This window comes from Lycorma delicatula, chromosome 3 (genome assembly GCF_047948215.1).
Source record: "Lycorma delicatula isolate Av1 chromosome 3, ASM4794821v1, whole genome shotgun sequence".
NCBI classification, from domain to species: domain Eukaryota; kingdom Metazoa; phylum Arthropoda; class Insecta; order Hemiptera; family Fulgoridae; genus Lycorma; species Lycorma delicatula.
In genome coordinates, this window is record NC_134457.1 from 159430505 (window position 1) to 159456337 (window position 25833).

General features: G+C 31.7%; 1 protein-coding gene across 3 annotated transcripts in view; it reads right to left on the bottom strand.

Moving 5' to 3' along the window:
• Window positions 1-25833, bottom strand: part of Sec24CD (COPII coat complex component secretory 24CD) — a 71175-nt gene that overhangs the window by 27019 nt on the left and 18323 nt on the right. For all 3 annotated transcript variants that reach the window (XM_075360874.1, XM_075360875.1, XM_075360873.1), the window contains 7 exons: window positions 23282-23510; window positions 18958-19181; window positions 17477-17707; window positions 12273-12524; window positions 11777-11956; window positions 5135-5330; window positions 2262-2377 (listed from right to left, as the gene is read on the bottom strand). In XM_075360874.1, coding sequence (XP_075216989.1) covers window positions 2262-2377; window positions 5135-5330; window positions 11777-11956; window positions 12273-12524; window positions 17477-17707; window positions 18958-19181; window positions 23282-23498 — 1416 coding nt within the window. In that variant the 5' untranslated portion in view covers window positions 23499-23510. The remainder of the gene's footprint in view (window positions 1-2261; window positions 2378-5134; window positions 5331-11776; window positions 11957-12272; window positions 12525-17476; window positions 17708-18957; window positions 19182-23281; window positions 23511-25833) is intronic.

Consider the following 25833-nt stretch of genomic DNA (forward strand, 5'->3'; position numbering starts at 1 on the left):
TTTAGATTGCATGTCTATGATTTTTATAATTTCACTATACATATCTGCATTGATAATGAGTCTATAATAAAGACTTTTACAAGAAAAACCACTTCCAAGCCCCAGAATATTTTATGTTTTCTACCAAAGTGATATCAATATTTTTATTCATCCTTACAAAATTAATAAAACTACTGACTAGATTTGTTGCCATATTTAGCTGATAAATTTGAAAAATTGCCTTTGAATATTCAGAATAGAATTGCTTTTCACTATCAACAATTTAATTACAGCTTAAACTTCACAGTTAATAAGATAACTTATTTTAGCACTCATTAGATATTGATTGTGTTAATCATAAGAAATAATATAAGCACTAAGTAAGCCCAACAACTAAAACCTCATTTTATCAAAATATAACCTTTGAAAAATTTCAATGAATATCTAGAAAAAGTTAAGAATGAAAAAGTTAAACAATAAATGACAACAGTCATTATACTAAAGAACATTATTATATTAAATATAGCACATCGATGAAGTTTTCTAATTTAAATTATGAGGAAAGATTATCTTTTTTCACATCACAGTTTTTCACTTCTACATATCACACAAAATGATTTTGAATTTTAGATGCTAAAAACATTTTTTACTTATTTAACCCGTTCGAATCATATGACACCCAGAGGTCATGCGATTTTTTGGCACATAAGTCATGACGACCACCTCAGGTTGCAATGGTGCAGTGCTCCATATACATGTATGTACTTCAGTTTCTAACTCATAGATGGCATTGTAATGTTTTCTGAAGTGAAGTTCTAACGTGATTTTTTGTAAATCCCTCGCTCACAGTTTCTTATTGAAATAAAATAATCTCTTTGTATTTTTTTGATGACCTCAGTAGCCATCATGGCGGAGAAAAGGTTTTGTGGTGATGATAAGGAAGAATTGACAAAGTGTTTAGAAAGCATTCTAAACAATTGATAATGAATGTAGTAATTTTTCTGATGATGAATCAAAGTCTGAAGAAAGTTTCAGTAATAGTTCTAGTGAATCTAGTGATGAAATTAGTGAGGAAAGCGATGACAATAATGAGGATGACGCCCTTAATAATAATGATGGCCCTTCTAAGCGCATTCTTACTGCGATGCAGAAGTGATTGGAATTGGACAAAAACTCAAAATAACCCCATTATATATTCTTTTACCGAACATAGTGGTGTTTATGAAGGTATATTGAATAAGAGTGAGTCACATCCACCAACAGAACTTCAAATTTTTTCAGAATATATGGAACCTTTGTTTGATAAAATCAGTAATGCAACTAATGCACACACTATGACGCAACTGAAAAATCCCATTAGGAAAAAGTTGGAAGATGACGATAAATGGTTTCAAATTACTACAGATGTCATTTTGATGTCGCAGTGCGAAAATAGTGTATCCAATTGTATTGGAGTAAAAGTAGATGCATTGACACACCCATATTTTGCAAAACAATGATCAGAGAGAGATTCAAGCTAATTTCATGTTTCTTACATTTCACTACTGACAACAATGAAAATGATAAACTAAAAAAAATTAGGCCTATCATACAACATTTTTCTACAAAAGTTTCCAAATTATATCTCTCTTTTCAGAACATAGCTTTGGATGAAAATCTAATGAAATTCAGAGGTCGCCTTTCATTTGTGCAATGTAGTAGATCTAAACAATCAAGATTTGAAATAAAATTTTACAAAATTTGTGAATCTAGTTCAGGCTGTTTTTTATATTTCAAAATTTATATAGGTGATGATATGATAAATCCTACTCTTTCTTCCAGTACAGGAAAAGTAGGATTTGTCATTGCAATTAGACTTTGCAAGTAAAGCATATCTGCTCAGAACTATGTACATAGCAGTCAAAAAACTGCATTACACACTGACAACTTCAAAGCAGCCTGAATCTCTTACTACCATAAAAAAATGAAAGGAGAATAAACGTCACAATTAATTAATACCTCTCAGAGTCAAAATTATGTTTCTTCAAAATGTATAAAAAAATCTTTTTTGAAACTTGAATTTTATTGATAGAAAAATAAGCCACTACAGTCTCAATAAAAGACTTATCTTTCTATTTTATTTTTAATTGTAAAGGTATTCTCAAGAGCAAATAGATTAAATATTGAATTCACCATATTTTTAAAATTTATTATCTAAGTTAAATTAATCCAAATGATTTAAACAAATATATTATTCTATTTAAATCAAAATATCCTACATAAGAATACAGTCATATACTTACTCTACAATACTCCTTTGTGGCAACAAATTCATAAGCTCCTAGTACCAACTCTGGCCTCTCGAACCTATCAACTCTCTGACCTGTGTGATCCAAATGTTGAAAATACTCAGGTGGAACTGTAAATAAAATTACTCAATTTCACACACTAGTTTTGTTTAGATAACAAAATATTATCTACATTTCTTCCTTAAAATTTTTAGCACAAGTAGAAAAAGATGGGTGATGAAAGTTACTTAACTTTTTTCCTTACTTATTCTTAAAAACATACAATGTCATAGATGAAGATCGATCTTGTACACTTTTAATATCCTTATCCAGAACTAATTACTCCACCAAGAAAAATTACTGAATTCATTCCCCCCAAATGTTTGATTTAATATTTACTGTTTATTATAATTATATAATATTTTTTATACAATACTAGTTTGATGTAACTATATTTGTGACTTGTTTCAGTGAGATAATTGGCAATGACCTTATTGAAACCTCACTCATCTGAAGTTCAATAATGTTTCTGTAATTTCAAAATCATCAAAATAAAAATAAATAATATTCTGAATCAATAATGGCTCATTAATACTACCAAATAAATATTATATTATGTGATGGATATTTATGTGTAAATTTATATATTAGCAGTTACACCTTGTTTGTCCAACAGAATTTATCGGATCAGTGCAGTTCAATTAGTCTATTCCTAGAGCACTGGGTTTAGAAAATTGTTCCATTCCATATATGACTCCTTTTATCCTGAGAGATGCAGTTTATCTCACTTTTTAACGATTATGACCATTTTTTCTAAATTTTTATTTACATATGTCAGAGTGATTTTTTTTTGGCCAGATTGAATCAAGTTAAAATTATTCAAGTGAGCTGGGTATTCTTGTTTGTTTATGAATGTAAGATGATATGGATGTATTGAATAATCTATGAGTCATGGATTAGTAATGTGCGGATACAAGAGAGTTTATGACTGAATTAACAGCTTCTGACAGTGAAGTGATCATTGAAATATGACATCTGAACAAAAGACCAGATCACTGACCTCTCAGCATTCCAGTGTTTTGTTGTACTGTAATATCACCTACCATAACAACAGCAAGAGGTTAATGATTATGTGAAATATTACCAACAGTACAATCTCTCTAATGAAATCACAAAGAATTCAATTACTTAGTGCTATGTGTCTCTAGACATATTTTTGGCAAAAAACACTGCTTGCTTATTTGCATATCAGAATTAATGAGCCCACCAATAAAGATACATTATGTGATTCTTCTTCTTATTATTATTATTACATTAATCATTTATTAATCTTCATTTTTTTAATAATACAGAGCAAAGGTATTGCTCTGTATTTAGTGGATGGGATCACAGAAGTTGGTTTATTATGAGCTGCTAAGATCTGGGGAAACCATTACTGGGGACCATACTAACAACCACTAGTGTAGTTAAGCTGAGAACTAAAAGAGTAATGACCAGAATACACCAAAAGACAAAACAAAATGGTTTTCCAATAGACAATGTTCGACCACATGTTGCTAAACTGGTGAAGAAACACTAGAGCTGCTCTGATGGAATGTTTTACCCCACCCACCTTATTCACCAGACATTGTTCCGACTGATTTCCACTTGTTTCAATCCATGCAGAACCACCTGTCTGGCCAGCACTTCAGTTCTTTTGAAGATATAAAAAAATGACTTGATTCATGAGCAGTGTCAAAAGATGAGTCGTTCTTCTGACAAGGAGTATGACAGAAAGATGGGAAAAAGTTGTTGCTAACAATGGGCAATACTTTGAATAACATGTACTTACCTCTTTTGTTTCAAAATAAATGTTTATTTCCAGAGAAAAATACTAATATTAAGTTTAATAACTTATAACTTGGCATTACTTGATGCAAAATAACACCAACAAAAATGTATGTCATATACACAAGACTAAATACATTATTATCAGTAAGTGGCAGATAACATACTTGCAACTCATAAGCTAACAATAATGTCCATGACTGTAATGGTAATTGTACATTTTTGTAGTGGTGTATCTGAAGGAAAGAGATATTGATTTACAACGATTGTTTTAATAAAAAAAATCTTTTTGCCTGTCCAGTTATTCATCAGATACCTTTAGAAAAATATACAAAGAATTAATTCATTTAGTAATGTTTGTTCAAATGACAGGAAAATACTTTTCTAAGTTCCTATGATAAAAATGTCTGGAAGATTTCTTTTGAAATAGTTCATGACTAGTCAGGATCTAAAACTACAGTTTATAAGAGACAAATTAGTTAAAGTATTGTGAATATGTTTTTCATTGTAATTTACTGAATTTTTAACAGTTTCTGTCTGTTGCTTTTGATGATGATGAAACATGAGACCATTATAAAAAATATATTTCGTCCTAGATTAAAAATCACCAGCAATAACTTCAGCTGAGACCAAAGTGCAAAACAGCTGTGATAATGTAATGTGGATGGCAACAATCTTCTGCAGTCTTCCACTGAAAGTGTTGACACAAACAAATTTGCTTTTTATGTTACAAAATTTTCAATGTCATTCATTTTCAGACATAAAAACATTTGTTTTAATTTTATTTGATCTGTTTTTGTCATTAAAAATTAATAGTGTTATATAATCAGCTCAGACAGATGGACAAAATGGAGAAAATAATAATTTATTTACTTGACATAATTTAAATAATACATCAAAGCAAATAACTATTTACAACTGCTTTCACAGAAAAAGAATTTTTACCTAATGTTTCTCATTTTAATACATCTTATTTCACATTTCTTAGTTATTACAATGTACTAGTGTATTATGAAAATATTAATACATTTATAAAGACATTACAAAAAAATGTAAGTTACCTTCAGTAGTGGCTTTACATAAAAGACAATGAAAACGACGACCTCCATCAATAAATTGCATAAACGGAGACATGTATGCCTTACAACGTATACAACGAACTGGACCTACTTCACCCATATCAACTATGGGTGGTGGAAATTCCTGGTCTAATGGTCTAGCTAATGGGCTTATAACTAGTCCAAATGGAACAGCAGTCTATTAAAATGTAAATAAATAACCAAATTAGATTAAAAATAACATATAAATAAACAAATTTAAAACAGAAAAAACTAACTATTTTCATTAAAATTACACACAACTAATTGCACAATCCAGTGCTAAGCGTAACTATTTACCCTTACTACAAGATATCAGATGAACTTTATCAGTTACCTTTCATCATGACTATCATGACTATTCATCATGACTGTTCAAAATGGAGCAATGAAAAATAATTATATAAAATTTATCAACATTTTATCAGAAACTGATCATTTCATTTATGCATGTTTTTTTTCACATTTCTGATCTTAATCATCATATCTCTGTAATAAAATACAAAATTTAAATGGTGGATATATTAATATTACAGCAGTTTCAAAACAGTATTAAGCTCTAGTTTTATTTCTAAAAGATTTGATGAGGGGGTTAAATAAATTCTTTTTTTTTGTTTGACTTTTTCTGGGCGAAAAATGTTTTAGCGTTGTAATCGCCTGAACATGAAGTACGTATTTTAAAAAACTAAAGTTAAAAACTAAATAAAAACGCCCAGAAAACAGAACAGGAAATAAGAATACAATACCAAATAGAATAACAAAAATAAAAAAAAAATAAAAAATTATGGTAGAAAATGAAAAACAAAATCAGAATAAACTAAAGTATTAAAAACAAAAAACTGAAACTAAAATGTTAAGACACAAAAACATATTATTGTAAAAAAAATATAAAAACACCATTAAAAAGCATGTAAAATATTAGCACCCCAGAGAAACAAAAACACCTGGTCCAAAACTTCTTTATTATTGCCCAGGTTTGACGAAAATACCTGGGCAATTCAAATTTACGATGCAAAGCCTTAATCAAGGCAACACCTCTACTGTGTTACATGGAGGATCTCTTTCCTAAATGTGGTGGGACAAACTGTGAGGAAATAGCTGCCGTTGACATCCCACTTGTCACCACACAGAAGAGCTCATGGTGGCCAGTTGTAATATCAAGCACAGTAAGAGCATGCCTTGGACAGCATGCACTGAGAGGTGGTAGAATATGTTGTAAAACTTGCTGTGGTGCGTAGTTAATGCATTCAACTTTGCCATCATCCAGAAATGGTTTCCAAACTCCTGGAAGTCCGCCAAGCTTATAATCCTCAAGAAGGAAGGGAGGCAAGGCAGCAAATCAGCATCCTTTAGGCTAATCTGCTTGCTCCGTTACCTGAGTAAGCTTTTTGAGAGGGTGCTGGTTGACAAGCTCAACCAAGAGCTGGAGGCAACTGGCAGTTTTAGCGATCTCCAATTTGGCTACAGTAAGAGCAGGTGAACTGTAGATGCCATATCAATAGAGTAATGACTAACATGTGGGAGGCCAGATCGGGCTTAAGAGATATGCATTTGATTTCGGCAGAGATCCTGTTTGATGTAAAAAAGTAGCATTTAACAGTGTACCGTGGGACACGATATTCCAGGAACTGAAGAGTCATGGAATTAGTCCATACCTAAGGAGGATAATCCAGTGTTATCTCTCCCCAAAAGATCAGTGACAGGTATTTCTGCCAACAGAGAGGTACAGATCAGGATGAGTTGTGGTGTTCCACAGGGTTCATTGTTGGGGCCAACACTGTGGAATATCGTGTATGACGAAGTTCTATCAGTTGCACTTCCCATTGGGGCAGCCCTTACCAGGTTCGCTGACAACTTGGTACTTGTGTGACAGCAAAGTCAGAACAGGTGGTGATGGACACTGGGAACAAAACAATAAGTATTACTGTTTTGCCCCTGCAGGAGATTGGGCTTCAGCTTTCACTGGAGAAGACCCAAATGGCCATAGTTTCAGGTAGGCATATTTCATTTAGTGTCAGTACCATGGTAGTCTACACTAATCCTGCAATAAAATACCTTGGGGTGTGGATAGATATGAACGCTACATTTCACAGACATGTAGAACAAGTGTTGATCAAAGCCGAAAAAACAGCTGCCGCAATTGGTTGGATAATGGCCAACGTCGGGGGTTCTCGCACATTGAAGCAGAAGGTCTTATCATAGGTGCAAAGGTGGTGTTCTCAAACAAACTGTATGGAGCCCAGTCTCGTCCATTGCGCTGTAAAGGGAAAGAGCCCATGGAATTCTTAGCAAGATGCACATGGCTGTCTCCCTTCAAGTATGCGGTGGATCCAGGACCATTTCAGGGGATGCTGCCGGCACAGTGGTCATTCTTACACCCCTGGATCTCCTCGTATGCAAGAGGGAGGAGATGTACAGGGGAATGTGTAAAGCGGACACAGAGAACTGCTTATCTGCAGGTGGCAGAAGAGATGAGATCAGTCGACGAAAGGCAGATGGGCCTACAGACTGATCCTGGACCTCCTGAGATGACTGTGCTGAAAACACAGGGAACTAGGTAACGAGATGACTAGTTCCTTACCAGTCATGGATGTTTTAAGGTATACTTATGTGTACTGACACTGTGACCCCTCTGTGGATTGTGATTACTGCGGGAAGGAGGACACCGCAGAATACACAGTGTTCATGTGCAATCGGTTCCTGCAGCATAGGGAAGCATACAGGAGAAAATTCGGCACACTTATCCCAACATCATTGGGACTTTGCTTCAGACTAAATGATCGTGTCCACGATGACGATGTATCATCTGCACCAAGTTGGAGGAAGATGTCCGGGGGTGGACCACTACCTCTGAGGCAGGTTTCTGGCCCCAAGAGGTCAAATTTAAAAAAAAAACAATGCAGGATGCCGACAGGTTTGAAATGTGGGGCCAGTAATGGAGGCGCAAATGGAGACAAAACACACAGGGTGTTGGGATAATACCATATGGTGGGCCTAGCATCCCATGTTGTAGTGGGGGAGGAGGTTTTAGTGGGTAGGCCCACAAGAGAGAGTACCAAACTACTATGGGGTATGAGACCATATTGTGCTTATAAGGTTTCCCCTCCTCAGACAAAAAACTGTAAGCAAACAGCAACATATACTCATTATTCTGTAAAAAAATTGAAAACTGTGTTTGTTTATCCTTTAAAAATATTATTATATTGCAATTCCAATAACCGGGTTAACACTTCCCCACATGATAACCATCTGACTTCTGTATGGAAAAATTTTTTTTTTCTTTTCACCCATTTCATTGCATAGTTTTGCAAACAGCAAATTCTGTAATGGTCGACTTTTACTAAAATTAACATTTTTACAGCTTTATAAAGAATTTGTTTGAGATTTTCTGGCATATGTTTTATGGAAAGAGCATGTCTGAAGGTAGCAGTGCATCCATTCCACCTTGGTATAAGACAATCTTTTTATTTTTCCAGAAATCTACTGTTCTTTCCTGTTATCACTGTTGCACCATCACCAACCACACTGCAATACATTTTATCCAATGTATGTTATTTTTTTAGCAGCATCATAAAAAACTCAAAAAGACACTGCTGTCCTGTTGTGTGACCAGGTATTGATATACAAAACAACATTTGTTGTTTGAACCAAGGTGAATCGATGATTTCACCTTGATTTTGTATTGTTAGAAAACAGAATTTTTTTCAGTTTTTTCTGTTTCTTCCATTCCTATTAAAACACTGACAATATCAAATGCAGCAGGCAATGAGGTTTTCTTTAAGTGCACGGGATTTAGAATTTTAGCTACTTTTAATGCTACGAAATAAGATGCTTCAACTGTACTTGTTGATTTCTCAAAGTATGCAATTTTCTTTCAAAAAATTCCAAGTCTTGGCTTTTATGATCTGGATGATTAATTTCGAAATGACAAATTAATTTTGATTGCTTCATACTTTCAACAGAGAGGACTTGAAAGCAAATAACACCCTGTGGCTTTCCTTCCAATGATGAGGTAAAACCATAATTTAAATAACTGTCCTTGTAAAATCTTGTCTTTTTACCACTTGATTTACTGGATGTAGATAGCTCACTTTGTTTTTTCACAAATTTATCCATTTTGCATAAGAATCTAATAAAAAAAAAAATACATCTTTGCATATGAAACTAGTCTTTTATATTGCTGATAGTGGTTTTCGTTTTCAACGTTTTTCATCTTAATGTTTTCAAACAAGGCACTCTCATAGCAAGAATTATGCAAGCAGATCAAATTACAAGGAGCACGTACATATCAAGCTGAAATTTGTAAATTGCTCACATTTGTACACTAATGTATACCCGTTAATAAAATATACCCATTGCTATCAATGCAGCTAAATAATTTTAATTAAGTTTCATTGAGTTTGGGTTGGGGGTTGTGAAATATTAATTAAATGTACATTTTTTTTACTTTTTGGAGGTTGTGGAGCTAAAAAGGTTGAGAATCACTGATCTTGAGTGACTCACTCCAATAATTTTTGCCATTTTTGTTATTTATGAACAGACTTAAATAAATAAGGAGCCATGTCTTTGTCATAAAATGCTTAACATTTTTCTGTAAAATATAACATTTAAATAAACCAAGGTAACATTTAGATAACCCAAGATATTAACAATTAAAAAATTTAAATGGTGCTATTTTTAAATGGATTGAGAGATCACGATCATTATTTTTTTATACAAGTAAACCTCTAGGTACCCTAGATGTATATAAAATTTCAGCTCGATACAATCAACCATTCTTGAGAAATAATTTTTTATGTTAAAAATACAAAATGGCAGATAACTATAAACTAAGCATTTCCAGACAAATGATGATATAAAATCTTTTCTTTATTTTGATGAGGGGGACCATTCCCTGAATTCTTGAAATGGTTTATTAACACCTGTATATATACATAATAAGCAAGTATGTAGACACAGGTTAATTAAACAATTCTTACAAACAGCTATCTTTAATGGAATTATTATAAAGATCATCAACCAACAACGCAAATAGCAAAGGCAACTGTTAGCAACCGGTTTCGCGTTACCAATTTCCGAAAGTAAGTCACCCCTGTACTAAACAAAACAGCTGATTTCATGCTTTCATAACACTTGATTGCAATATAATAAATTTTTATAACAATTAATTGGTTTCATTTACAAAATACGATATTTTTTAAGTTGTTAGAAGTTCAGCTTTAAAAATTTATAGAAAAGTAAAAAGTTTGTTCTTTACTTCTGTAAGTTAAATTTGATGATCCTAAATAATGTGAATTTATTACAAACCAACAGTAGAGTTTCACTCATATGTATTTAACACCTACATCAAATCTTTTAGAAATAAAACTCTAACCTAATGCTATTTTGAAACTGCTGTAATATTGTATTTTATTATAAAAAAATGGTGATGATTAAAGTCAGAAATGTGAAAAAACACATGCATAAATAAAATGACCCATTTCTGAAAAAATGTTTATAATTTTTCATAATTATGGGATGGTTTATTCTTGAAATGGTTTTTATAAACTCCCTTTACATAAAAATATTTTACACATTCCAAGCACATTGTCATATTTGATTATGATTGAAAACGTGCTGAGACAAATAGGATGTAACTATAAACTTAAAATTTCACTACTAAGCCAAAAGTTAGAATAGATAATAGTTTACCATATTTAAAAAGGATTAAATTGTTTTTTAATTATTTTAAATTTGGAAATTACTTCTTGATAATTTATTATTTATTCCATATTTGCAATGCTGATTTTTATTAATCATAAAAGTTTAAATTTAAAAGGTATTAGATAAAAAAATAATGAATAAATATATTTAGTTATAGAAACTGAATAAACTTCCAATTCAAACATTCTTTCTGGACAACTCACATATTTGTAAAATTATATCAAGAACATATTCCTCAGTGTTAATAGTAACATTCAAATAGAATAAAATATAACTTATAAAACTAACAGCAAGTTCTGATTTTTAAAATTTGAATACGTGTATAAAAAATCATTATATTAACAATGATGTATGCGATATATATATAAATGTAGAAAATACAGTTTATAATATTGTTAAGTTACCTGTAAAATAAAAAATTATTTTTCCTTTGCCAATTTTACTTAAAATATCCTCCTATTTTCAAGATAGAAAGAACTGTTTAAACTTTATTGTTCAGCAGTTACTAACAGAAGATGGAGACACACCACTTTCATATAATTTATATATCCTAATCCTCACCATCAAAGAAAAAGTAATTGAAATCTGTTTTGTTTTTGGATTATGAATGCTTTATCATTAAGATTATTTTATAAAACAACCTTATTCATTAACATAGAATAAAATCTTTAAAATTAGTAATTAACCATTTTCCTTTTTTTGAATGGCTTATAAAATTTCATGGTTAAAAATTTTAAATGATTGTTAGCTAAATAAAAATAAAACCAATTAGAGTTTTGTTTAAAATCAATGACCTGAAATCAACAGAATTCATTAATGATCTTATATTTATAAATAAATCATCGATGGTCTTCAATAATTTAATACTTTTAATAAAATTTAACAGATCAAGTAGTAAATTACCTGCTTCATCATATCTATGGTGATAGGTACATTATACATAGATGATCGAATAAAACGTGGGCTAGCATTCCCTTGATCCTGAACAGTAAAGTTTGTAGTTACCAGAGGTGGAACTTGACCTTTCTGATTTGTATAAAAAATTCCTGATTTTGTTTTTTGATCATCCTGCATTACCTGAATCTAAAAAAAAAACAAAGACATAAAATTATAATAGTATAAATTAAAACGAGGACCAAAGAAAGTTCAATAAAAGGAATGATGCTACTTTATAAATGGAGTATTAACAACTAAGATAAAAACCCATAGATAGTAAATAGATATATAATAGCACAGATAGTAAACCATTTTGTACAATGACAACTAGGTTTCAAAGAAAGCTGAACAGGATTAAATACTAGGATTAAAAACAGTTAATAAATAATAAACCCAGAGATGCTCATTATCATAAATTAATACAGATACAACTTATAAAATTAATAACAAATACATCACTTACTGGACTTGGCATCTGATCAGGATCAAGCCTTCTTGCTTGTTGTTGAGGTTGATATGGGCTAGACTGAAGACCCATAGGAGATGGGTAACCACCAGGTTGTGGTGGATAACCTCCAGGATGTGATGGATACCCTCCTGGTTGCGGAGGATAGCCCGGTGCTTCAGGCCCACTCTGTGTACCAACATAACCACCGGGTCCAGGCGGCATACCACCCACTGGTGCAGATAGTACAGGACCACTGTTATACATATTCTAAAAAAACAAATAATATTATAAGAAAATAATTTAACAATAAATTAGCCGCATATGTTCATTTTGTACAATAAAACTAAATACACTAATTAAAAAAAAATGCATACAGATGTATTTACACTTATAATGCTACGCAATTGATGAGGTTAGAGAACATTTTGGAATAAAAAAAGCAACATAAATTGGTATATTTGAAAAATTAACCAAAATAAACACAGCAAAAAGCCAGTTTTTAATTCACTTATTAATGTACTGTGTCCCACTTCTAATTATTTCTCATTTAACATTCCATTTTACTTTTATTTACTCATTATAAATAATGTAATAATGTCATGTTTATTTACTAAACAGAATAAATTTTCAATACAAATTTCCATTTTCCTAATATTTTTTTAAATACATGTTCAAGGGTAAAATCAAAGTGGCATAGTAAATAACACAAGTTTTTTTTTTATCAAAGTGTAGATAAACTTTCAACATAAACAAAAAGTTGATTTTAATACCTTACCTGGTTTCTTTGTAATAAATTAATGAAAGAATCAAAATTCAGTGATTTTTTTTAACATGCTGACAATTTAATCAAACAGATTATAACTGACTGAAAATCACAACAACAAAATTCAGCATCAGAGAGATGAATACAGGCAATGTAAATTTTACATAATTCAGAAAATGATAAGTATATTGAAACAGATTAAAAAAGCATAAAATTTGTAAAACGCCATAGAGAAAATGAAAAAAATATATGAAATTATTAATGGAGTTCAACAAATTAATTAAACAAACAACAAAAAACAATATATGTATGTTATAAGTGTTGCAACTGTAATGGTTGGAGGCAACATGATTTAAATCACAAGTCATTTATTAAAAGACAGCCATTCTCAAGAATAAAAAACTCCCTAAGCCAGGCTTAATAGGGAAAAAAGTAAGTAAAACTATATTCTGCTGTCTTATTCACTTGGCTGAATACTCAGTTGCATACCAACACATGAACCCACTGAAATGCAAATGATAATCTATAAGTAACATATTCACCATGTTCCACCGCAAGAGCTGGTTGTATAATTAACATCTATAATCTTAAAGTAAGCAACTCTGACTGGTGCCTTTTGGACATCAACTGGGTTACAAACGTCACAGCCACAAAATAGAATGCAGATATTGCAAAGTTGCTTTATATAATTTGTTGCAAACTATTTTAATTCTTTAATCTATGAAACAATGCATTACATACAGTGCTAAAGCTTTATATAGAAATACAGGATAATATGGAAACAAATATAAAAATTAAAAACACAAATATTTAAATTAGATAACTCAAAAGACGACATGGAACCCAAATTATAAGGTTTGCATACAATTTCACAGGCAAACATGCCTATACACATAAATGAAAAATGCAGAAAATAACAAAAACCAAGCATTTAATACAATAAACAATAATTTCCATCAGATTAATATATAACTAGGTTTATGATTTTATAGCTTAAAACAACTACAGAGATTAAAATCTCATTATTAAGATAAAAGTTCAATGCAGTACGCTTTCCCATAGCAAATTTAACCTACTGTTAAATCAACAAATTTAACATATATTTTTATCAGAAAATATAAAACTAAAATTGAGTGAATGTAACTCTTCCCTGCAAACTGACTGCATAAACATAATATTGTGATTTCTACTTAACAACCACTATTAAAAGCTGTGAAAATTAATATTATTGCCTTTTTGTAATACAATGCATTTAAATAAAAGGCTTTTCCTTATATTCCACGTAAAAATATTTCCCAGGTTGGTTTCTTCAATATACACAGAGATGTTAAAATGTAATACACTAAAAAAAATTAGATCAATATTCATTCATTTTTCCACTTCTTAAAGTATTTCTTCTAAACCAAAAATCAAGAGCTACATTTACAACAACTCCACTTTTTCTAAATAATTTCAATGTTTAAACATTTTTTCTCTAATAAAAAAAATTCTCATCTATTTTAACACTGAGTTTAGAATGAAATTTTACATAGCACTTATAAATTTGAATAAGAAAACAAAAAATGTACGATTAAAGTGATACAATATAACTAATGTGAAAATTGTAATTTACGGATGAATTAATCACTAGAATATGATGTAGCTGAGTAATTTATAACAATAAGGAAATAATACTGGAACACAAATAAATGATATTAGTGTTATTAGTACAATCCATATCTAAGTTAGCCAGTACATTATATACCAACCATCAAACCAGATGTAAATTTTTCAACTTGCAGTGTAGATTCAACTCTTACACAATTAAGAAATTTATTTAATTTTTTCATCTCTTTATCTAACAGTTTCATCTTATGGATAGAAGCGAAATCAAATGATAGAATGGTCAAACAGGGAGTGGTATTTTATGCATTATTAAGCTTGTAATGAGAGGTTTTATGAGGAAAATACATATTTCCATACCTTGTTTAAATAAATAACTTCTGGTGATAATTTTAAAATTCTGAAGTTTTACTAAAAAAAAAAACAAAAAAACACAATAAGAACTTTTATATTAAAATAGGCTTGTTCAGTTTTATTAACTAATGTTTTACAAAATTTTTCAGAACTGTTGCTAAATACACACTATTTTAAGATCAATGTGTTGGTTAGAGTAATTATAGTACCTTGTCAAAAGTTGTTGAAACAACAACAAAATACTTCCTACTAGCCAATTAAAATTTCAGTTCAATTATTATGAAGTAATGGCATAAAAATTAAAGAAACTCACTCCTACTCTTTATAATCCATAGTACTCAAGGATAATGATTTATACAGCCTGAATATAGCTCATATGGCAATAAAAATCATATACATACTAAAAAACAAAATTACTAGTCAAAAATTAATTTAATTATTAAAAATTATTTTGTAAATTAATTTAACATACAGGGAAACTAGAAACAAGAAGTACTGGCATTAACAATTATAAATCATTAAAACAATTAAAAAAAAGATTAAATTTTCTGATTTTTTTTGTACACAGCATATTAATAATATACAAACATATACTGATTGTACAAGATCTGTTCAAAAAATAACTGAACATTTTTAATTACACGCCAAGAGAGACATTACGTGACGTGCGGTTGGGAGCATTGTGTTCTGCATAATGTCCTCTATAACCACCTGTTCTTGGATTGTTGATATCTCATTTAGCCTACTGGGCTGGTGTGGTTAACTCGTCATCGCAAATCAGCTGATTTTGAAGTCGAGAGTTCTAAGTTTCAAATCCTAGTAAAGGCAGTTACTTTTATATGAATTTTGAATACTAGATCGTGGATACTGATGTTCTTTAATGGTTGGGTTTCAATTAACCACACAACTCAACTAAGGAAGGGTTGACCTGAGACTGTACAAGACTATACTTCATTTACATTCATACATATCATCCTCATTCATTTATTGAAGCAAAAACTTACAATGATTCTGTAGGCTAAACAGAAAAGGGAATGATATCTCATTTAGTTTTCATGTTATTGTTATTTCAGTTCAATGTGTTTAAGTGTTAGTAGTGATTTTTGTAAGTGCAATTTTCAGGAGTAATGATACAATGTAAAAATTTTGCCTGAAACTGAAGAAAACTTTCACAGAAACATTTAAACTATTGAAACAAGTTTACGGAGATAATGTTCTGGGTCGTATGCAATGTTATGAATGTTTTTCATGATTTAAAAGTGGAAAACTGGTTTTCACAATTTAAAAGTCTACTAACTGAAAGTCAGTCAATCAAAGATGGCCCTCGACCAGGAAGGTCTTCAACTTCAACTTATGACACCCACGTTCAGAAAATTAACAATCTTGTGCTGCAAATCACTGACTGACTGTCAGAGAACTTGCAGAAGAGGTTAGCATCTCAATTGGATAATGCCATGACATTTTGACTGCAAAATTGAACGTGCACAGAGTTGCAGCAAAATTTGTTCGTTTGATGACTGAACAGCAGAAAGAACATCAAGTGGACGTTTGTCAGCATTCTTAAACATAAAGAAGCTGTTGATGATGAAACATTCACACAAAGGATCATAACAGGAGACGAAAGCTGGGTTTATGGCTATGACATTAAGACAAAACTTCAATCATCACAATGGATTGGCAAAGGATCTCCATGTCCCAAGAAAGCACATCAGTCTCGATTCAATGTCAAAGTGATGCTCTCTGTTTTTTCAATTTTAATGAAATTGTGCATTTTGAATTCTTACCTCAAGGTGAAACAGTGAACCATGTGTACTGTCAAAGCGTTTACAACAGTTACATGAAAAAATCTGTAAAAAGAGATTAGAGTTGTGGTGAGACAACTCATGGTCCTTTACCATGACAACAGGTCCACACACTCTTAGTCAGTTTGTCCACACAATTTGTCAGTTTTTTGCCAAAATCAGATGAATGTCTGATTTTGGCAAGTAAGGAGGACTCAGCCTCCTTACTTGCCAGACATGGCTAATTACAATTTTTTCTTATTTCCAAAATTAAAATCAGTGATGTTAAGGACACCATTTTGAGACTATTGAAGATGTTAAAGTAAATTCATTGCAGACCTTAAAGGCCATTTCAAATGAAGCTCTACAGGACTGCTTTATGTAATAGAAACACCGCTGGGAAAAGTGTGTGAGTAGGACAGGGGAGTACCTTGATGGGAACAAGCAATAATTTATAAAATTAATAATAAAGATTAAAAAAATAAAGTTCGGTTATTTTCTGAACAGACTCGTATACTACATACAGAGATAAAGTGAAAATAACAGAATGGTGGATAGAAAATTAGATACCAAGCAAAACAAGTAGTTCACCTCTCACATTTAATATTAACTAAGGGTATCACTAAGAGTAAAACAAAAAAGTTCAATTTTTAACAAACAAAAAAAATCAATAAATACCAAACCAAATATATTTACTAAAAACAAAAACAAATACTTACTGGTGGGGGTGGTCTTTGCATACTCATTGATGATGGCGGAGGGGGCATGTTAGGTCCCCTAACAGGTCCATTAGGGGTTTGACGCACACCATTATACTGTGATAACTGCTGTGGTTGGGGCTGATGGGGTTCACCTGAGGGTGAGCTCCACCCATTGACGGCCGGCGGAAAACTACTGCTAGTAGGTGGTGGAGGGCCATGTTTCACTGGGACACCTGCTGGTGGAAATCCCTAAAAAAAAATTATTACAAAATTATCACCATAAAAGAATTTTCAAATACAAACTTTAGAAAGTAGTTGCGCATCAATAATTTTTCCAAAAAGAAATAATTAATTTGAAATTGATTATATTACTTCCTATATCCATTAAGTGGTATTAATTTAAGCTTATAACATCAAATGCAAAATTAAGGCCCTCCATATCTATGAGAAAATTCCTCCAGCAAAAACAAAATGAGGCTTGATACCAGCCACAAAACAACCCGGTAAAAATCCATTTTTTCTCCTAATAAAATGAATCAGAATTATATAAGAATTAAATACACTAAAGCAACTGGTTTAAAACTTTATAACAATTTATTACAATATCTTGAGTTACGTATTCTTTACAGACAAGGTACAGTTTTATTCATCACATTAATTGAAACCACAAAATACACATTTGTGGAATTCCCACGACTCACATGCTGTACATGAATAGCTTATACACTATGCAAAAAATTCAATCTGGATAACAATATCTGATATAGTGTTACTTTTCAAAATCAACATTCTATTTCATCTATCCACAAATCCTGACCAGAATAAATTTTCACATACCTGCTCTTCAGAAAGTAATGTCTTACTTTCTGAAGAGCAGAATCTGAGTCCAGATGTTATTCAACTGATATGGGAAAGAATTCACAAATAAAATAAGTAATGAAGTAAGTGCTATTAACATATGAATAGATTTTATTTTCCTGTCATCATAATTCTAGAGCTATGATGCAAGAAGGAAATTATGGTAATAATCAAAAAATAGGGAATGGGTTTTTTGCACTTCTCGATGTCTCATGTCAAAAATAGAGCAAAAGCTATCTTTTTATTTACTCCATACTTTTCAACTGATTTTTTTTTAAAATTATCGATTAAAATATTGATTTTTTTAAATGTTTTTCATGTAACATGAAAAACCTCCTTGTTTATGCCTCCATAAACAAGGAGGCAGCCGCATCCTTGTTTATGTAATCACAATTATATTCTTGGATCAACAGGCCAAGATGAATAGTTAGTTAGAACCCGATGAGACACAATAGTGACTGGGAAATAAAATCAAGATGCTCAGAGAATTAAAATAAAAGTGGTCCAAAGAAACCTCAAACTATCAAGCTCCCATATAGAAAATACAAGTTTTAAATCTCTATATCACTATGGCTTAACAGCCTTCTTTAAGAAAATATTATCCCCAATTAATAAATATTCAAAATAACTTCATAACTAACCTGTGGTTGACCATTAATGTTCATTCCTGACATCTGTCCCACTAACTGATTTTGGTTGGGAGGTATTGGTTGTAACTGATGTGTTGATGGCAACGGAGGCTGTTGCTGTGGTAGTTGTTGAAGTTGAGTTTGATTACCAAGCGGCTGTTGTAAGTGAGGTTGCGGTTGAGGTGACTGAACACCAGGTCTAGGAGAAGGTGCTCCAAGTCTAGGAGGAGGTGCTCCTGTAATTTAAAAATGACATACTACAGGCCAGAAGCAACAACAAAATTTTTATGGATACTTTTATTCTATATTTACACAAAAATTTATCAATTTACTTTTTAAAAAGTTTCTTTACATCTGAAATAATTTTAAAATACTGCTTGTTAAGATGATGTAGTTGATTCAAAATGAAAACATATCAAGAACTCATAAGCAGCTTGTACTGAAATTTTACTTGTTTTTTAACTGCAATTTAATCATAATAAATACTTTAACATGTAAACTGGTTCAAAAAATGTTTTGTTACATTGATATTAAAATTGAACTGACAGTTCAGTAATGCATAAAACAATAAGAAAAAATTACTATTTGATCCAAAATAAAATATTCTTTAAAATATCTAGTCATAGATATACGAGGTCTGTAAATAAATAATGACACTAGTTTTTTATGGCAGTCAAAGTGGCAACACTGTAAAGTTATTAGTAAACATATGGTTATATGAACAGCTGATTTATATTAGGTATTAATATTTTTAGTCTATTGTTGCCATATGAGACATAAATGAACTTTTTGTCAAACGAGTTTTTGTTGTACATTACAAAAATGAATGATAATAATTATGAGCAACGTTATGCAATCAATTTTTGTGTTAAACTTCATGAGAATTCTACTGAAACTTTTGCAAAATTGAAAAGGACTTATAGAGATAATACTCTGTCATGAGCCCAAGTTTTTAGGTGATTTAAAGCATTTTCAGACGACCAGGAATCAGTTGCAGATGATCCACGCCCTGCAAGACCATCAACGTCAAAAAGTGATGACATTGTTGAGCGAATCAGAGACTTGATATGGTACAACCGACTATTAATTTTCAGAATGATTGCAGAACAATTGAATTTGGAAAATATCACAATCTATCAAATTTTGCAAACGAATTGGACATGAAAAAAATTTGTGCAAAATTGGTCCCAAAGAACCTCACTGTTGAACAAAAAAACAACAGGATGGAAGTGTACCATGATTTTATAGGGCAAATTGAAACTGACCCTGATTTTCTAAAAAATGTTATTACTGGTGATGAATCTTGGATATTTGAGTACAACCCAGAAACAAAACGCCAGGGCAAAGAGTGGCACACTTCAAACTCACCATGTCCCAAAAAAGCAAAAATAAGCAAATCAAAACCATGTTAATTCGTTTCTTCGATAGTAATGGCATTGTTCATAAGGAGTTTTTGCCTACAGGACAGACTGTAAATCTATATGTTAACCAAGAAATTCTTGAACGATTGCGGAAAAGAGTTGCCCGCATAAGACCAACCATCAAACAACTGGATGCTGCATCATGACAATGCACCTTGTCACACTGCACTCTTAATTAATGAGTTTTGGCAAAGAAAAACATTCCTGTAGTTCCTCAACAACCTTACTCACCTGATTTGAGTCCCTGCGACCTTTTCCTGTTCCCGACATTAAAAAATCATCTCAAAGGACACCATTTTGGAACAGTAGAAAAAAAAAATGTAACCGACCGTCTGAAGGATATTCCGGTTTCTGAGTTCAAATACTGCTCTGAAGAGTGGAAAACCATTTGAAGCATTGCATGGCTTCCCAAGGGAACTATTTTGAAGATGGTTGAGTCCATGTGTAATTGGATTTGTAAATAAAAAGTTTTTCTATACCAGTCTCATTACTTTATTTACAGACATCGTAAAATGAATACATAATGACTATAAAATTAGTACAATTTCAATTTTGAATATTTTTATTGCTATTATTACAATAACAATATTTATGTAACAATTTGATAGGAAAAGGGAATATTTCCAATAAAATGATAAAATACATGGAAATATTACATTTTGCAGAAAAAGGAAAATATTTCAGTATTCTAGAAAACATTGACATATTCAAGCTAAAACTAAAAGGTCAGGAGATAATTAATGAACGAATAAACATGCAATCCGATGTAATGTTTAAAAATTTTAAATTGCTAAAATAAAAAATCAGAAGGATTAGTTTCAAAAAATTGTTTAACTGTTACAGCAGGAGGGACAAAGCAGAAGAGGCCATGAAAGTAGGAATGGGGTGTGAGAGAAGCGTAACACCGCTATTTATTTGATGATCCCAATTTAGGAACTCAGTATTAAAAGTAGTTTTGAGAATGGAGGTACTCCAAAACTGCCAACTACAAATGTTAAGAGTGACAATGCTAGGAATGGCAGAAAATAACACTCAAATCAACTTGTGGGTATAGTTGTGTGATATTAACAGAAATATTATTTTGTATATTTACAAATAAAATAACTTCTGCACCAGAAGAACAAACACACAGCAAGCCTGGGATGCAGAACATTAATGTTGTTCAAGATAACATTTATTAGACATGTATTTCAACAAATAAAATAGTCTTTCTTCACAAACAAGGAATACATACAGGGTAATCTTTAAACTAGTTATACACAAGGGTCATTAAAATATAAACTGAAATTTATTTACAAAGCTTTATTGATAGTAGATAATCACAAATAAATTACCTTATTTTTCTACAGTTTCTTTCAAAAGAAACACATTTTCTCTACCAGATAGGTAGATTAGCTTCCTGATCCCATCATCAGAAAAAAAATGTTGGCTGCCCCAACAACCAATTGCAAACATGATGCTCAACTGCAGCATCATCTTTGAATTTTCCCCTCCTAAACCTACTTTGCAAAACACACATGTGAAAACAACACGGTAACTAGTCTGGTCTGTACAGTGGGTGTTCAAAAGATGTTTAATGAATCTTGGCATGTCTGAACTGCTGTATGCAGCCCTGTGTCATTGTGGAGAAGGACGTTGCAAATCGGTTGCCGATGTTGGGTGTTACAATAAGCAGCCCAGACATCATCCAACAAATGACAGTAATATGCTGCAGCACATACCATCCTTTGTTTGTGCAGGAAATTAATCAGCAGCACACCTTTTGATTCCCAAAACATAGTTGCCCGAACCTTTCCAGCTATCAAGAATTTCTTGGTCTTTCTTGGTACACATAATTTAAAGTAGGGAGTGAACATTAGTCCACTCCCTACTTTTCCACCACTCCATACATGTTATCTTGCTTTCCACGGTGTAGTGGTGGACTAATGTTTCATCACAGGTCACAATAAAATCCAAAAATGCCTTTCCTTCTTCCTCAAAGCAATTCAGAAGCTGCTGACAGATGTCTTTCCAGACATTTCTCTGTGCTTTAGTGAGAAGACATGGAACCCACCTTGCCAACAATTTGCTGTATCCAAAAGTGTCTGATAACACTGTATGTCCACTCCAAACACTTACAACCATTTCTGATGAAATTTCAACAACGGTTATGTGGCGGTTACCTTCCACAAGGCCATGAACATCCTGAATGCCGTAATTATTGACACTGATCTGTGGACAAGATTCATGCCTTTTGTTTTCCACTGCATCACAGCCACTTCAAAATTGTTTGGCCCAAACACTTCAAATTTTTTATAAGGTAGCATTTCAGAACAGTACTTGGAGTAGTCAAAATTTCAGTGCATTTAACACCTTCACTGGCAAGAAATTGGATTATTCATTGCTCAATGATAATGGTACTTCCTACTCAAACATTCTACTACTGACATGGGAATGTGACCTACAGGTGTGGCTGGCCAAGTTGCTCCTGTCCTCACATATCCAACTAACTAACTGCAGAGCCCCACCACACTCACTCCTCCCTCAGTCCGCATGGCATAATTCCAGATTATATTTGAATGATTTTCTCTCTCTTTCTCTCATATATGCACGCGTGCTTGTACACATAATTTAAGCATGGGGAATGTATATACTAAAATCTGCTAAGCAGTGAACATGTTAAGCAATATTTAACATTATCACTAATATAAAGTTGTTTTCTTGGCATCACAAAGTAATGTGAAAAAACTAAAACTCAATATTTAACTGGAATTAGCGTCCAAGCAAATACCCATTTACACATTATGAGAAGTTTACTGAACATTAAAAATTACATGACTGAAACTTATGAACCATTTATTTTTGGAATATTTTATATTTTCAATACACAGTAAACAAAGGATACAGAGGTTCCACAGTACTTAAATAATTATTACCTGGATAAGGGGCAGCTACTGAAGATGGTCCATTTTGGGCATTTTGAAAATGAGGTGGAGCACCAACATACTGACCAGGAGGTCCTCTCATCTGCTGTGAAGCTACTGATGGTGAAGGACCATAGCCAACAGGATGCAATGGAGTTTCACCTCCGCCACCACCACCATACTGTTGTGGGAGGGGTGGTTGTGGTTGAGTTAAATACTGTGGATTCATTGCCCACGATTGCTGGAAAAAAAATTATAAACAAAAAATGAAAATAAACCACAAATAAATCTTTAAATTAGAAAAAAAATTGAAATCAATTCAAGGAAAAGAAATCTGTTTTTCTCCATTAAGCATGATGGCTTCAGTTATTTGCCTAAATAACTTTTTTCTTTCTTTTCCTGTTTAGCCTCCAGTAACTACCGGAGGCTAAACGATGTCTCCGGTAGTTCAGTATTCCACTGTTCAGTATTATCTGAACTACCGTTCAGATAATACTTTAGAGGATGAATGAGGATGATATGTATGAGTGTAAATGAAGTGTAGTCTTGTAAATTCTCAGTTCGACCATTCCTGAGATGTGTAGTTAATTGAAACCCAACCACCAAAGAACACCGGTATCCACGATCTGGTATTCAAATCCGTGTAAAAATAACTGGCTTTACTAGGACTTGAACGCTGGAACTCTCTACTTCCAAATCAGCTGATTTGGGAAGACGCGTTCACCACTAGACCAACCCGATGGGCTTTGCCTAAATAACTGAAGCCACCTTTCCTGTATTATTATATATAACTGAATTGTTGTAATACATCTTTCCTACACAAATCATTTAGCAGCCATAAAACTGTCAAAAACATTTATATTAACTTGCCAACTGCTTTTATCCTAAAACATTAAGTTTAAAAATTAGACTAATTAACAGAAACAGTATTATCAATGCAACTGTATAATAGCACAGATTTAAGAGTTCATGATGACACATTATGTAACGAGTCTAATATTTTAGTAAGTTGTTACTTTCTTTATGACCTGTATTTTCCCTTTATGTAGACATTCTATACATGACCTCTTTAATCATGACCCTCTCTTTCAGGTTATCTGTAATACTCAAAAGGCTTCATGATTTTAATTTTTATTATGGGTAGATGCTTCTATTCCATAAAGGAGAATCAAATATATATAATATTATATCATTCTAATCTTTAATTAATTTATTTAGATGCTTACAGCAGAAGTTTTTCATCTTATGGAACCTATTGCAGGCCATTCTTTTTGCTACAAAAGGTAATAACAGGTAGACTGATATTTAATCTAAATTATAGAACATCATGCTGCGAATATTTACAAAATAATCTTCTAATTGATTTCTATTTATATGTGTCTCATTTATGTCTAATCATTAAAAGAGGTAAAGTAAATAATAGTTTTAATATTAAATTTTATGCAAACTACCTAAATAATCTTGTTATGCAAACTAGTAAATAAAATGATTTCATGAAATACTGAAAAAAGTCTCCTTTACCCAGAAGTACGGGATTTATTGATTTTCAGTGCTTGAATTGCATTGAATGTACTCTATAACTATAAGAATCACTGATCTGATTTGATGAATCTTCCGTGTGTATGACATATCACAAGAAATAAATTTTAAAAAATAAACCAAAAATATGTCTCTTTGCTAATGATCAATCTGTTACATTTTTTGTAAAGCTTAAATACAAAAGCACATCAGTAATTATGTTCCCATTCTATGCCATCTATTTGTAGTTTAACAACAACTTGTTTTTGTCAAATTTCTAGAAGAATTTAGTAGTGTAATTTGTAAATAAATTGTTTAATAAATTGATATCATCCAATATCTAAATCTTAAGATATTAGAATACTACATTTATTATACTAGTCACAAGTTGGAAATATGTTTTAGAGATTATATTACTCTGCTTTCCAACTAGGTGGCTTTTTTAAAAAACATACAAAAATTCCAAAGAATCACACTTTACAATTTGAAAGCATAGCCTCTATGAAACTTATTTACTACTAGTTGTTGATTTGATGCTAAGGGTGTAACTCTGTCAATTTTTATTTATTGGTGTATACCTTAAACATAATTAGCTATACATCAGTCAATATTTATTTTATAACAATTTCAATAACAAACAGTAATTTTATATTATTAGAGCTTTCAAATTAGAAAGTTTGATTCTTTGGAGTTTTTATATATCTTTAACTTAATTTAAATAGAATGTATTCATTATAGATTACACACTGATAGTAACAGCTTGATCACTTTCTAAAGATTGGTTACTGCTTGTTCAATCATACAGTGCTGACTGCACCAATATCTAACAAAACAATACATTGGAAAATTCTGTTACCACCTGCATATGCAATGTCATACTTGTAAATATCTTCATGCTTCCAGTATTCGATATATTATCAATATGACAAGAATATTTTAAATGGCATGGTACTATTTAAAACTGAGGTATTATATTTTAATTTTAGATGCATATGTTGACAGATTGGTACCAAAAAGGTTTATTGATTATATTCCTAAACTTAAGT